The sequence below is a fragment of the Zeus faber genome, assembly GCF_960531495.2.
Source record: "Zeus faber genome assembly, chromosome: 17".
In the NCBI taxonomy this organism is placed as follows: domain Eukaryota; kingdom Metazoa; phylum Chordata; class Actinopteri; order Zeiformes; family Zeidae; genus Zeus; species Zeus faber.
The window spans coordinates 15664093-15676592 of record NC_137204.1 but is presented as its reverse complement, the minus strand read 5'-3'; the positions used below and the strand labels follow the sequence as shown (position 1 = coordinate 15676592).

General features: G+C 47.6%; 1 protein-coding gene across 1 annotated transcript in view; it reads right to left on the bottom strand.

The window, feature by feature from the left end:
* Positions 1 to 12500, bottom strand: part of pappaa (pregnancy-associated plasma protein A, pappalysin 1a) — a gene marked incomplete at both ends in the record, with an annotated part of 91827 nt that overhangs the window by 39775 nt on the left and 39552 nt on the right. The window contains one exon of the mRNA XM_080018471.1: positions 11798 to 11994. Coding sequence (XP_079874597.1) covers positions 11798 to 11994 — 197 coding nt within the window. The remainder of the gene's footprint in view (positions 1 to 11797; positions 11995 to 12500) is intronic.

The window sequence follows — 12500 nt, the reverse complement described above, 5'->3', positions numbered from 1 at the left end:
TGAAAAAGTGTTTTCGTGTCAAACGTCCCTCCATACAGCATGCACATGCATGTCTTTCGGGTGGGGGAGCCCCAGCTGAACGTAGGGGAGAACATGCAAACTCCACACAGAAAGGTCGCGGTCAGGTTCAAACCAAGAACCTTCTTGCTGTGAGGGCGACAGGGCCACCGGGCGACAGGGCGGCGGGGCGACGGGGCGACAGGCGCTGATCCGCCGTGTGGCCCGGTCGGGATCGCTGTAAGGTTGTATGAGGTGAGGGTGTAGGAGGTGAGTATGGCATCCAACTTGGTCTTTTCGCATGTGTGGGGACAAAGGCGTAGACCACATACACAAGCTCACTTCACCAACTTGAGGGGGAGGCAAACCAATGGACCCCCTACTCCACAAAGCACGTGTTTCCTTAGGTGGAGGTAAACCGCTGAACACCATGCATAACTGCACATTTCAGCCTCCTAAGGTGGAGGTAAACCACCGCATGCTAACTACAACGAGCACATTTCAGCCTCCTAAATTGGAGGTAAACCAATGGAGGCTAACGACAACGGGCACATTTTTCCTTAGGTGGAGGTAAACCACCGCCCGCTCAGTACAATGAGCACATTTCAGCCAAAATAAATTGGAGACAAACCAATGGACGCTCACTACAACAAGCACATTTCTGCCTCCTAGGGTGGAGGTAAACCAATGGACACCCACTACACTACGCACTTCTCTACTAAGGTGGAGGTAAGTCACCGCACATTAACCGCAACAAGCACATTTGACCCACCTAGGGCGGAGGTAAACCAATGGACGCCAGCTACACCAAGCGCATCTCTACTAGAGTGGAGGTAAACCACCGCACACTAAACGCAACAAGCACATTTAACCCACCTAGGACGGAGGTTAACCAATGGACGCCAGCTACACCAAGCACATGGACGGCAACTACACCAAGCACATCTCTACTAAGGTGGAGGATAACCACTGCACACTAACCGCAACAAGCACATTCGACACACCTAGGGCCGAGGTAAACCATTGGACGCCAGCTACACCAAGCGCATTTCTCCGAAGGTGGAGGTAAAGCGCCGCACACGGCCAATTACACCAACCGAACCGCTCCCTTTCCCTCTCCCTGCAAAGCGCTTCGGTGTGCGCTGGGCAGCACATCCACTTTGAGGGGAGAAAAACACAAAGAGAGGGTGAGAGGGGGAGAGCCGCACGAGCTTCCAAGCCCTGTCCCATGGTTTACTGGAATTCTGGTGAGAGTCTGGCATCTGAGGTAATGTCCTGTCACCCGGGCCCCACCTACCGCCCTCCCGGGCCCCCGCCGTCTCATTGGATCGCGGCAAATGATAGGCAATCTCCGCAGCCAACCACCCGGCGGCAGGGTCGTAAAAGCAACCCAGCGAGCGCAGGCAGGCGAAGCCATTCTGCAGGGCACCTTCGCTGATCTCATTGGCGGCAGGCACGAGCGGCGGGGCGGCCCGACGACGCCGACTCACGGCGCAACGCGCAGCGCCTCTTAGGCATTTAAGGACGGGCGGCCGAAAAAACCCCAGATGCGGTCCGCGCGGAAAACGCATAACGGGCCCCCCCCACCCCCCGCGCGCCGCCGGTGGCCCCCGGAGATCTGGGAAGACAGGCCAAAACCTTGTGTATTAACAGCTCCAAAATGTCAATGGGGGTCATCAGTAAAGCGGTCCCAGTGAGGTTTCCACTTGGAAGCATCAGGATAATAAATGAGAGGGAGAGACAAAAAGAAGTAAAAAAAAAAAAAAGAAAAGAAAGCAAAGAAAAGAAAAGAAAGGAAAGGAACGGAACGCCATTCCAGAGGTTTTCTTTTTAATGTTACCACACGCTTATGTCACTGGCGCTGTGCCTGACGAGGGCCGTGTGGTTTTGTGAGCAAAGGCTGCGGGGAAATATGCCTTTCCTCCCGTGTGTGTGTGTGTGTGTGTGTGCGTGTGTGCGTGTGTTTATGTACATTACAGTATGTGTCAATAGGCTACGGATGTATCCGTGAGACCGCGCTTTTGTGTCGTTTAACCATTTCCTTTACCTTTATGCGCCGATGAAAGAAGATCAGCACTTGCTTTTAAACTTACTTAAATAATTAAAAGTAAAGGTCCTGGACTTGTCATATCCAGTGCCCTGACATAACACAGCCTATAATACGGCATAAAGTAACCACTTTTCCTTTTTTTGTTTTCTGCAGATGAGTGCTCATGCATAATCTGATTGCTACAATTTCCAAGAATGAATGAATAAATGAATAAAGGTCTCCCAGAGACCGGCTTCCACCTCCTGTGGGGGTCTTGCGTCCCGGATCGTCCCCGGGTCCCGTGACCTTATAGGGCCTCGGCCGGGCTTGTAGGAAATTTTACGCGGGCTCAATCCGCCATCCCACGATGCCACGATCGGTCACAACGGAGGACGCGGAGACACGGAAACACAAAGGGGTAGCTGCCGGGGCCACCCCTCTGCCCCGCCCCCACACCACCACCACCACCACCACCACCACCATGCCTCTTCCCTTCCTCCCCTAGAGCAGGTTGAGCTGGCTCACCATATTCCATGGTGTGTTTGTGTGGGGGAACATAATGTTCTGCCCCGCTAAGACAGCAGTAGTACATTTCAATCCCCTATGGCCGTGCCCTATAATCCTGCATGCAGTCAGCTCTGCATGTGTGTGTGTGTGTGTGTGTGTGTGTGCGCGCGTTGACATGTCCGTGTTTCCGTGAAATAGTCGGAGAGAAAAAAGGAAGGAAAGTCTCAAGCCACCTTACAGCATTCAAAGGTAACCTCAGAACTGAGCTCCTCCACGGTCTTTCGTCATGCGCGGCGTTTTGATATATGGCCGTCATTAAAAGAGGGACTAGAAAGGTCCCAAATAAGTTAAAAAAAAAAAAAAAAAAAAAAAAGCCAACCACTAAAACCCGGTTGAAATGATACAGTGGCAGGAAAGCATTTTTTATGACCATTAACACTACTCAGCTCAGAAATGGCCTTTAATATGCCAAGTTCATACATTTTCTAGTGTCCATATGGTGTTTCGATTAAATTAAACTACTCGTTGGGGAACGTCCTTAAAGGTTTAATGTGGTAATGGCAAACAGGAGTTTTAGCACCATTTTTCCACTTCACTTCCATGTCAGCTTCGAATAATTCTGTTTTCTGTTCTGCACTTTGGTTTTTGGATGTTGTAAGGTTTGTCTGTCAAACACATTATTTTCAGATAGTTTTACCTCCAGTTAAAACCACTGACCCTTGTTAAGGCACATTTAGAGCGAGCGTTCCCATTCACTGCCTTGATTTATTTTGGATGGTATATCTTTTTTTTCTGTTTTTTTTTTTTTAGTTTCACTGATGTTTCACTACACTTTGGCCCCTTACCTCTGTGTCCTTAGAATGTCTGAACCGCTCAAACTGGTATTGAATTTTGTGTTGATGTATCGTATTTCCTGTGCTTGGGTTTTGATCAACGGGGCACATTAAAAGTCATCTTTTAAGTATCGCAAGGTATTATGATTTAGAATTCAGAATTTACAGTACAGTGCTTACAATGCCTCTCAGTACTTCGGCGTATTGCAACCGCCGGACCTTGCAGGTGTACAAGAACAAAAAAAAATTGTTTCCGCCGCCGTTCAACATTTGGTATTTTAAAAGACGATAAATTGCCGACGCCCGCGACGCAAAGCTCCCGGCGACCACGCGGGCGTGCGCCGCCTCGGTATTCACCGAAATCCCTCCCCCGTGGGTGAGCTGAACGCATCCTGCGCATGGAGCTGGGAAGGATGAGTTTTACCACCAAGGTGAAGGCCGCACCAGGAAAGCCCCTTGCGGCGGAATTCGACATCCGACGAGGAGCGGGAGAACTGTTTTTATGGAGCTTCACCGCCGGCCGTCAAAGTCCCGACGTCAAACGTGCACGTGCCCCGAAAGACAACCTCCCAAAAATCGTGGGAGAAAAAACGGCTGTCTTTGCGGGTGATGCCGTTGCGTCCGCGGATCGCGTCATTTGTGCCTTTATTGAGCCTGTACGTATCATTTCAACCTTCAATCCCACCCACCTATCTCTGTCCATTTTATTTTTATTTTCATTTCGTTCACCAGGCCGTCCAGAGGTGTTTACTGAGAGTATTGGAGAGAGATGGCATTTTTTTTTATCAATGACTTGTTTTAGTGGAAGCTGAAAGTTGAAACCAGTCACATTAAAAAATGAATTGGCCTGATTTTGAGAGTCATTTAAAAGAATCTCTCACCACTATCGGCAGAAAAAAAAGTGATAGTTCATGTTAACCGTTATGCGGTGTTCCGCATAAGGGTTAACATGAACTATCACTTACATTGAATACATTGTTTTAACCAGAAACTCCATAGCCTTCACTTGTTTTTTGGGAAAATAAATCATACACATGCGTACACATGCATCACCCCCCAACCCCCGCCCCCCCCCCCCACACACACACACGCACACACACACACACACACACACACACACACACACACACACACACACACACACACACACACACACACACACACACACACACACCGATAGAGACACACACCGATAGAGACATACACACACACACACACACACACACACACACACACAGATTGTGAGACTTACGCACACAGACACCTGCTACATTATTATAATCCAAGCACAGACGACGTCTGCTCACGCTTTCCCGCTCTCGCACTGCACCCCTCACACTTGCACATCTGGGGAGAGACGAATACGATAAAAAACTCTACATCACAGTGAAAAAGTCGCTTCAACTCCAATCCTAATGCAAAGCTAATACTGGAGGAGAGTGAGACACATAGTGAAGTGGAAGAGGAGGATGTTTTCAGAATATGAGTATAATGTTGAATATAAAATCCGAGTATTAACGTGAATTTGAAGAGCATGCAGCAGAAGGAGCCCCACAGTCAGCTGCTGAAGGAGCCCCTCAGCCAGCCCTAGGAAGAGCCCCACAGCCAGCCATAGAAGGATCCCCACAGCCAGCTGTAAGGAGATCTCCACAGCCAGCCCTAGCAAGAGCCCCACAGCCAGCCCGAGAAAGAGCCCCACAGCCAGCCATAGAAAGATCCCCACAGCCAGCTGCTGAACGTGCCCCACAGCCAGCCCTAGGAAGAGCCACACAGCCAGCCGTAGAACGATCTCCACAGCCAGCTGTAAGGAGATCTCCACAGCCAGCCCTAGGAAGAGCCCCACAGCCAGCCGCTGAACAAGCCCCACAGACCAGCCATCGGGTGATCTCCACAGCCAGCCGTAGAAAGAGCCCCAGAGCCTGCCGCTAAATGAGCCCCACAGCCAGCCGCTGAACGAGCCCCACAGCCAGCCATAGGGAGATCTCCACAGCCTGCCGTAGAAAGAGCACTACAGCCAGCTGCTGAACGAGCTCCACAGCCAATCTTTGCGAGATCTCCACAGCCAGCCGCTGGAGGATCCCCACAGCCAGTCACAGAAAGAGCCCCACAGCCAGCCATCGGAAGACCCCCATAGGAGATTGAATGGTCTTTATGCCCCATGAGAGAGCTGCCCTGTTTGGTTCTCAGGTTTCCATTGTCGTTCATCACCTGTTTTTGCTATACTGCTTTGATTATTCAAGATAAAGGTGAACATCAATTGAGAATATCGGTTCAAAATAATAATCATCAATGAAAACATTGTTTCATTTCAGTTTTTCCTAGATGAGCATAATTTATGCCATCCAAAGCTTTTATTATCGTGGATGTTTTACATAAATGAAAACTTTATCACAAAAAACACTCTTCCATTGTGCAATTAACCCCAGCAAGGGTTAATTGCAAACATTAATCATGTATGTTATCTCTATTGTTTTGGAATTGAGATGAGGACAATATATGTTTATTAATTCGGTATTATCCTGGGTCCATTTGACCAGAACATTACCAAAGGGTCCAAAAAGTGAATGTAACACAAGGGTTAAGTCAGAACAGGGGATGGAGACCCTTGAAAAATTCTCAAACTAATTACTGCAAAAAGTAATTGGTAGAGTACTGTAATTACTGTGCAATTAGTATTAAGCACAGAGATATTGATTACTCTTTCGAAAGTATGAGCTCAACATTGCCATGTTGCCACAAAAAAAAGCTGAGTTGGGTTCAAGTCTCGTATTAGCTTTGCACCTCACGACCAAAGCTTTTATTCTGATGTAGTGTATTTCCCGGCAGCCAAAGCCAGAGAAAAAATACGGGATGTCAATGACATGATGAAAGGTAAAGCTCATTAAGCAGAAAACAACATTGGCTTCCTTTCCACTAACTCTTGCTTAATTCAACTGATATTAATCACTTATTATTGCTACAATTCATCCTCCAGGGCAAGTTTTTTTTTACGGTTTATGTTTGATTATTTACTTATTTTCCCATTAGGCCTTTCAAAATGTACTTACGGGATGCCTTTGGGCCAAATTTGTCAAAGAAAATTATTATATAATGGCCCTGAAAATATTTGCACACTCAATGCAGGAGGTTAAAATCATTAACTAATTGCCTAAATTGTATATGTACGTGTAAATCAAATCTGCCTTCGGTGTTTTGCCAATTTCTTCATCAACATCCAATATTTGCTCCGAAGCCCTCGGAAAGCGTGAGCCATCAAATTTATTTCTATGAATTACTGAACTGGTGGTGGTGGTGGTGGTGGTGGTGGGGTAAGGTCAAGATGCAGCGCAAAAAGAAAAGCCGTTCATTTCAGTTGATTGTATACTCCTTCCCTTTTTCTGCCTTTTATTCTCCTTCGTGTTCATCTACCTGACGTGCATTACTCGAGCTCATATTCGGTGAGATTCGGTTCTATCAGATAAATAAACTTAACCTGAATACTACATATATATAATACATGCAGCATTCAGGAAGTCAAGTTTATTTGTTTAGCCCTCGGTCACGGTTACGATCTCAGGTCTTTACTGAATACTCAAAGGACTACTCGACTGTACCCTGTAACCCTAAGCTCCCAGACGGACCAGAAAATCTTCCAGAAACCCCCGGAGGGAGAAGGGAGAAACTTGAGAAGCGACTTGAAAGAGGGATTCCCCTTTTCCAGGACAGCGAGTTGTGTAATAGGGTGCCAAGTGGGAAGACATACAGCAGTAAAAGGAACGCTCAAACGGGCCATTTTTGGTTAACTGAGTGAAAACTGCCAGTTAACTTCAGGAATGTGGTAGTAAAGCCCAACTTCGGTATCTCGCGCTCTTGTTTGTTCCCATTTCAACGCTTTTCTACACTTTTCAGAATCCCTCTCTTTCCCCTCCGAGATCCTATTTCCCAATCTCCCGGTTTGATCCCTATCCGCTTTGTTTCCTGATTTGCGGGGCGCACAACAAACCGGACCCTGCGCCTCTTCAAAATCCGACATTCACCCTAGATAGAGTGAGTTCCTTTCGGGGCAAACATTGCAGCAGTGTGTTGCTTCCCCACACGATAAAATAATCCTTAGACGGGATAAGGAGAAAAAACAGTGACTAAAGCAAACAAAACAGGGTAGACCACCCTACTTAACAAACCACCTCAACACCCTATTACGACAGCTCCTTTCCTCCCCTGCCGAGTGCCGACCAAAGTCAACATGTGGAATAACACGCCATGGCCTAATTATGGGCGTGCAATACACTTGGTGAGATAGTTTGCAGATTTGCAATTTTTGTGACATGTATATTTTTTTAACTTTGGATGTTCCATTGATCACTTGAATCCTGATTTCACCAAGGAATTGTTTTTTTTTTTTTTATGTAAACACGTCTCACTGCCACCTTTTACAGTTTTTTTTTTGTTAAAAGCAGATCATTGAATTCTTCTAGATGTTAAAGTCCCGCAGGTCAGAAGTTCAGAAAATGTCCAGTTCCCATGGAAAAAGCAGCGAATTAAAATTGCTATGGGTTCGGCGGCAATTTTATATTATTATTCAACAACTAAACCTGCGTGCTGCTGGGGTTACCAAAGCATCTATCCAGAAAAGCATGAAAGCAACAATGGTGCAGCCAAGGAAGAAAGAGAGAGCTCCATTATTTACTTGAAAAGTAAATACCTTGTTGTGACATCTGTGCAAAAAAAGCTTAAACCTTGCAAATGAATGCATTTTGCGATAAAATAACAACATTATAGCGCCCTGTCCGAACCCACTATTAACACAACTAATGTCCCCTGTCCTGAACGGCTGAGGGGAGAGGGCTAAAGTCTCCCCAGTCTCCCGCAGCAATTTAAAGGCCTCCAACTTGTTGTAGGGATGACACGATCATGAATACTAACAAATGACATCATTTGATGCACAAGCAAATATCTACTCTAACAACTTTTTTTTTTTTTTTTTTTTTAACATATGGTGTCAGCATGCTTGGCATACAACACAGAGTATTTGTGCCATTGCTTCTAGGACAGAATTAATCTGCAAGTGGAGTTCAACTTCTCAACCTGCAATGCCACTCTTTATTCATTCTTTAATAATCAAGAACTGCTGCACAACTCTGTCCTGTGGACGACCTGTGGGATGACAAGAGCACAGCTCTTTTTGTTACACAAGACCACCACCAATCCCCCTCTTTGGAGAACGATCTTACCATGGCTTGGTCTATAAACAACTAATCATCATTACTTCTCCAAGAGGGGGAGAATCACCACGGGTTAGACAAATAAACATAGAACCAAACAACAGAATGTACCTGGAAAAACATAAACATAAAAACATCAGATGACAAATATCGACAAAACATAATTAATTAAGTCCAGGGAAATTGGAACAGCAATTGGGCATGTGGCCTCTTCCTGTGATAGCTGGAAGTAATGGCAGTAGAGGAGGGAGAAAAGGAGAAAGATGTAATCAGGAGGGCGTTCGGGGTGTGTTCAAAGCAGGTGCTGGTGGTGTGTGTGTGCCTGTGATGGGTGTGTGTGTGTGTGTGTGTGTGTGTGTGTGTGTGTGTGTGTGTGTGTGTGTGTCCACAGGTGAGTACACGGGACTTGTCCCAATTTGTTCTGGTGTATGAGGTTGGATTATAGCGCTTCCAAGCAGTGGAAAAGGCCCCTCAAGCAACCCCTGAGTCCCCCAGCCTCATAGACACTCCACGACCCTAGGAAAGCCCCGAGCACCCTGCCCTGCAGCCACAGAAGAACCCCCAGCCCCAGAGAAGCCGGGAGCCCGCGCGGCAACACCCACGCATGGCCCCGGGGAGCATAAACCACTCCCGGAGAGTGTGAGGAGACCCTGCACCCCCGAATCGCACACATACAATCGCCATGGGTGCGTATGTTGTGGCGTGTGTGCCGTGTGACAAATAAAGAATGTTCTTCTTCTATACAGACCTACTCACACCATAGGCATCTAGATTTAACAATGACTGCTCTTCCAGAGTAATTTCACCGCTTTTACATTCTCCTAGTCCCCATCTTGTCTAGAAAGATGTCTTGGCTGGAATGAAAAACAAATGTTTTCGTCAGTCGGCAATCCATGGGAAATTAAAGTCAATGTTGAAAACAAATACAATCATCCAACAAGCAGTGGGCTTCTGAGCTTTGGTCGCACTGCTCTAAGACATGGACCATACAATATTTCCACATCAGCCCGTAGGCATTCATATACATTTCTCCCCACCTCCCCAAAAAAAAATTCTTATGGTATCCTGGGACAGTCATATCCCTAATGTCAACATCCTACAACAAAGAAAGACAATCAGACTGGAGGCCAACTGTAGGGAAACAAAAACTGCACTTGGTAGGGAATGTTCTCCAGATGCTGGAAGAATGCCTTCCCTCAGCAGGTACTCAATGGACAACTTCTGGCTGCCAGCAAGGAACCTGATGTATAGACAAAACAAAGGCGGAGCAAAAATTGCATATACAATGTACAAAGAGGGTGTTTGCTACTGATGGTAGTGTTGATTTGGTATGTAAGATGTTCTTTCTGGACTTGACACATTGGGAACCCGATGGATCCATTATCAATGAGCAGCCATTGAAGAAACCCTCCACTCCTGTGAACACCCAACAAGCACTCACATCGGGGGCGTTTCTAGGCTTCACATTTTTTCCTCTTTTTTGGGGGGGGTGTGGGGGGTAAGAGAGGATTGAGGTAAGAGAGTGACTGAGAGTGTGTCCCTGTTACGCGCAGTGCTTTTTTTTGTTTCGTTCAATAAGGAAACGGAGTAGAATAAAATACATCTAAAATAAAAACATAATGTTGTTATTTGCTTTAGAGGAACTGGGCACTGAGCGGAGACGGCGGGCGCAAATTGCACCCTGATCGCTCCATCTCCATTATGCACGAAGAGGGGGACAGGGGAGCAAATTCTCCGCGCCCCCCTCCGGATGGCACCCTCGGCGGACATCTATGTCGCCTATAGGAAGCGCCAGCCCTGACCGGATGCCAAAATGACAAGCCCTGTACCCGGTGCTCGCTCTCTCTCTCTCTTTCGCATGTGCCAAGTAGTCTGAAGTGGATCTGCTGCTTGAATGACACACAGGACCCAAAACGTACTTGTACATAAACCAACTTTTTTTTTTAGATCCGGGGCTATTCATAAAACATTCAGGGCTGAAGCCCCGGATGCCCACCGCTGGCGACGCCACCGCCTCACATGTTCCATCTTGCTCCAGGTGGCTCCAGGTTTATCTCCACACCAACAAATAGCGACACCATTCCCACTCACTGTGTGTGTGTGTACTAGGATTGGACTTCTCGGTCATAGCTCTGTAGAGGTAACAGTTTACTACTCCGAAAGGTGAGGCGAGGAGCTCATGCCACTAGAGTGGAAGCAAAATGCGATGTGTAAGAGAGATGTGAAATTGAGAGAGTCCGACGTAATGGGACCCCCCTGAACACATTTCAATTTGAGCGTTTGCATATTGTGTATTTGTGTCTCTAGGTCAGTCGACATGGAAATCCCGTCTTCGTGAAGATCGTCGTTTTTCCCCCACAGTATTCATAATCGGAATTAGCTTTTTAAAGTTAGCCATGGGGAGTGAGTTTATCGGTGAAAAGCTTGCATCAGCACAACAGCATCAACACCAGCCGTCAAGCTACTCGTTTGTTCAAGTCTCTATGATGTTTAGAGACGCAGACCAAAGGGCACGGTTTTTGGATTTCGTGTCTCACATGAACATATCCAGACTATATTACAAAATTTAGCTGCAAAAATGTGGACTGATTACATTTTCACAGGAAGTCTTGATGATCGCAGATAACGCAACGAGTATCCTAACTGCAGCGCACTGAAGCATCTCAAAGGAAGGAAGCTCGGAGAGGAGTGAACCCGATGCACTCCTCTGAGTGTGTCTGTGTGTGTGTGTGTGTGTGCGTGTGTGTGCGCGTGTGCGTGAGCGTGTGTGTGTGTGTGTGTGTGTATGTGTGTGTGTGCACATCAATGTGTGCATCTTGCTAAAGATTTAGGCAATCAGCACTTCCCTAACTAGCGAGAGCAACAGATCAATGCTTCCAAGGGGCTTAGGTGAAATCAATGGCATTCCCTTTTTCCCTGTCCTCAGAAAGGCGGCAACACATAGCAGCAAACTCCTCCCGTGGACTTTGGGGATCGAATCGAACGCCCTTCGTATCAAAAAGCGCAAATCTCGCAGTCTACGTGAGGTAACGTTCATTTTTCCCCGACGTGAGAGTCATTCAGGGGTCGGAACGCCATCAAATAGCATCAAATATGTCCCCGTGAGGGCATCACATGTAAAAGCCCCAGCATGCATTTCTACCACCGTGCTTGACTCATCACACATCAACACTCTTAATGGTCGATCTGATGTCTTTTTGCGCTTCCCCCCGGGGGGTTGGGGCGTATACCTTCGTGACGGCGGGGTACCCGGCGGCCACCTCTCCGGAGCAGTAGGGCTTCTCTTCGTGCGAGACTTCCACCGTGGAGGCCCACTGGTCGAGGAAACCGCTCGGGGTGTAGAGGCCGCAATCCCTCACCCCGATCTCCCGCTCGAAGTCCTCGCACACCCCGTCGCCGTCGTAGTAGTAACACATGCTGGGCTCCTCTGCGAAAGGGGGAGGAAAAATAAAAGTCAACGCACAGTCAGGACGGAATGGGACATGTGACCCGCTGCTTATGGCCGTCGCCGTAGAGAAAGGGAACGAGGCCTTTTTTTTACGGACGGAGCCTTGGTGCGTTTTGGGGGCAAAAAGGGGCGGAAACCTCATTTGTCTCATCCGCTCGTCTTTACGTTCTGTGAGCCTCCGCGTTAAAACATGGGCTTCCACAGGTCTCCGCTCTCCCCCCCCTCATCCATGCACCCCTCTGCTGCTTATATCCCGCGGAACCTGCTCGGCCCCTCGTTCATTTCCCTTCATTGCTCTGGAAAGTATTGAGGGAGAGGAGAGAGGAGTAAGGAAGGAAACAGGGGGCATGAGAGAGAGAAGGGATAGAGGCGGGCGGGGCGGTGGGAGGGTGGGGGGAGTAAAGGAAAAGTAAAGTGAGGGGTCAAAAAGTACAGGAGTACAGGATAAATCACTTAGTGGAAAAGACGGCCGAACCCAGAATGGA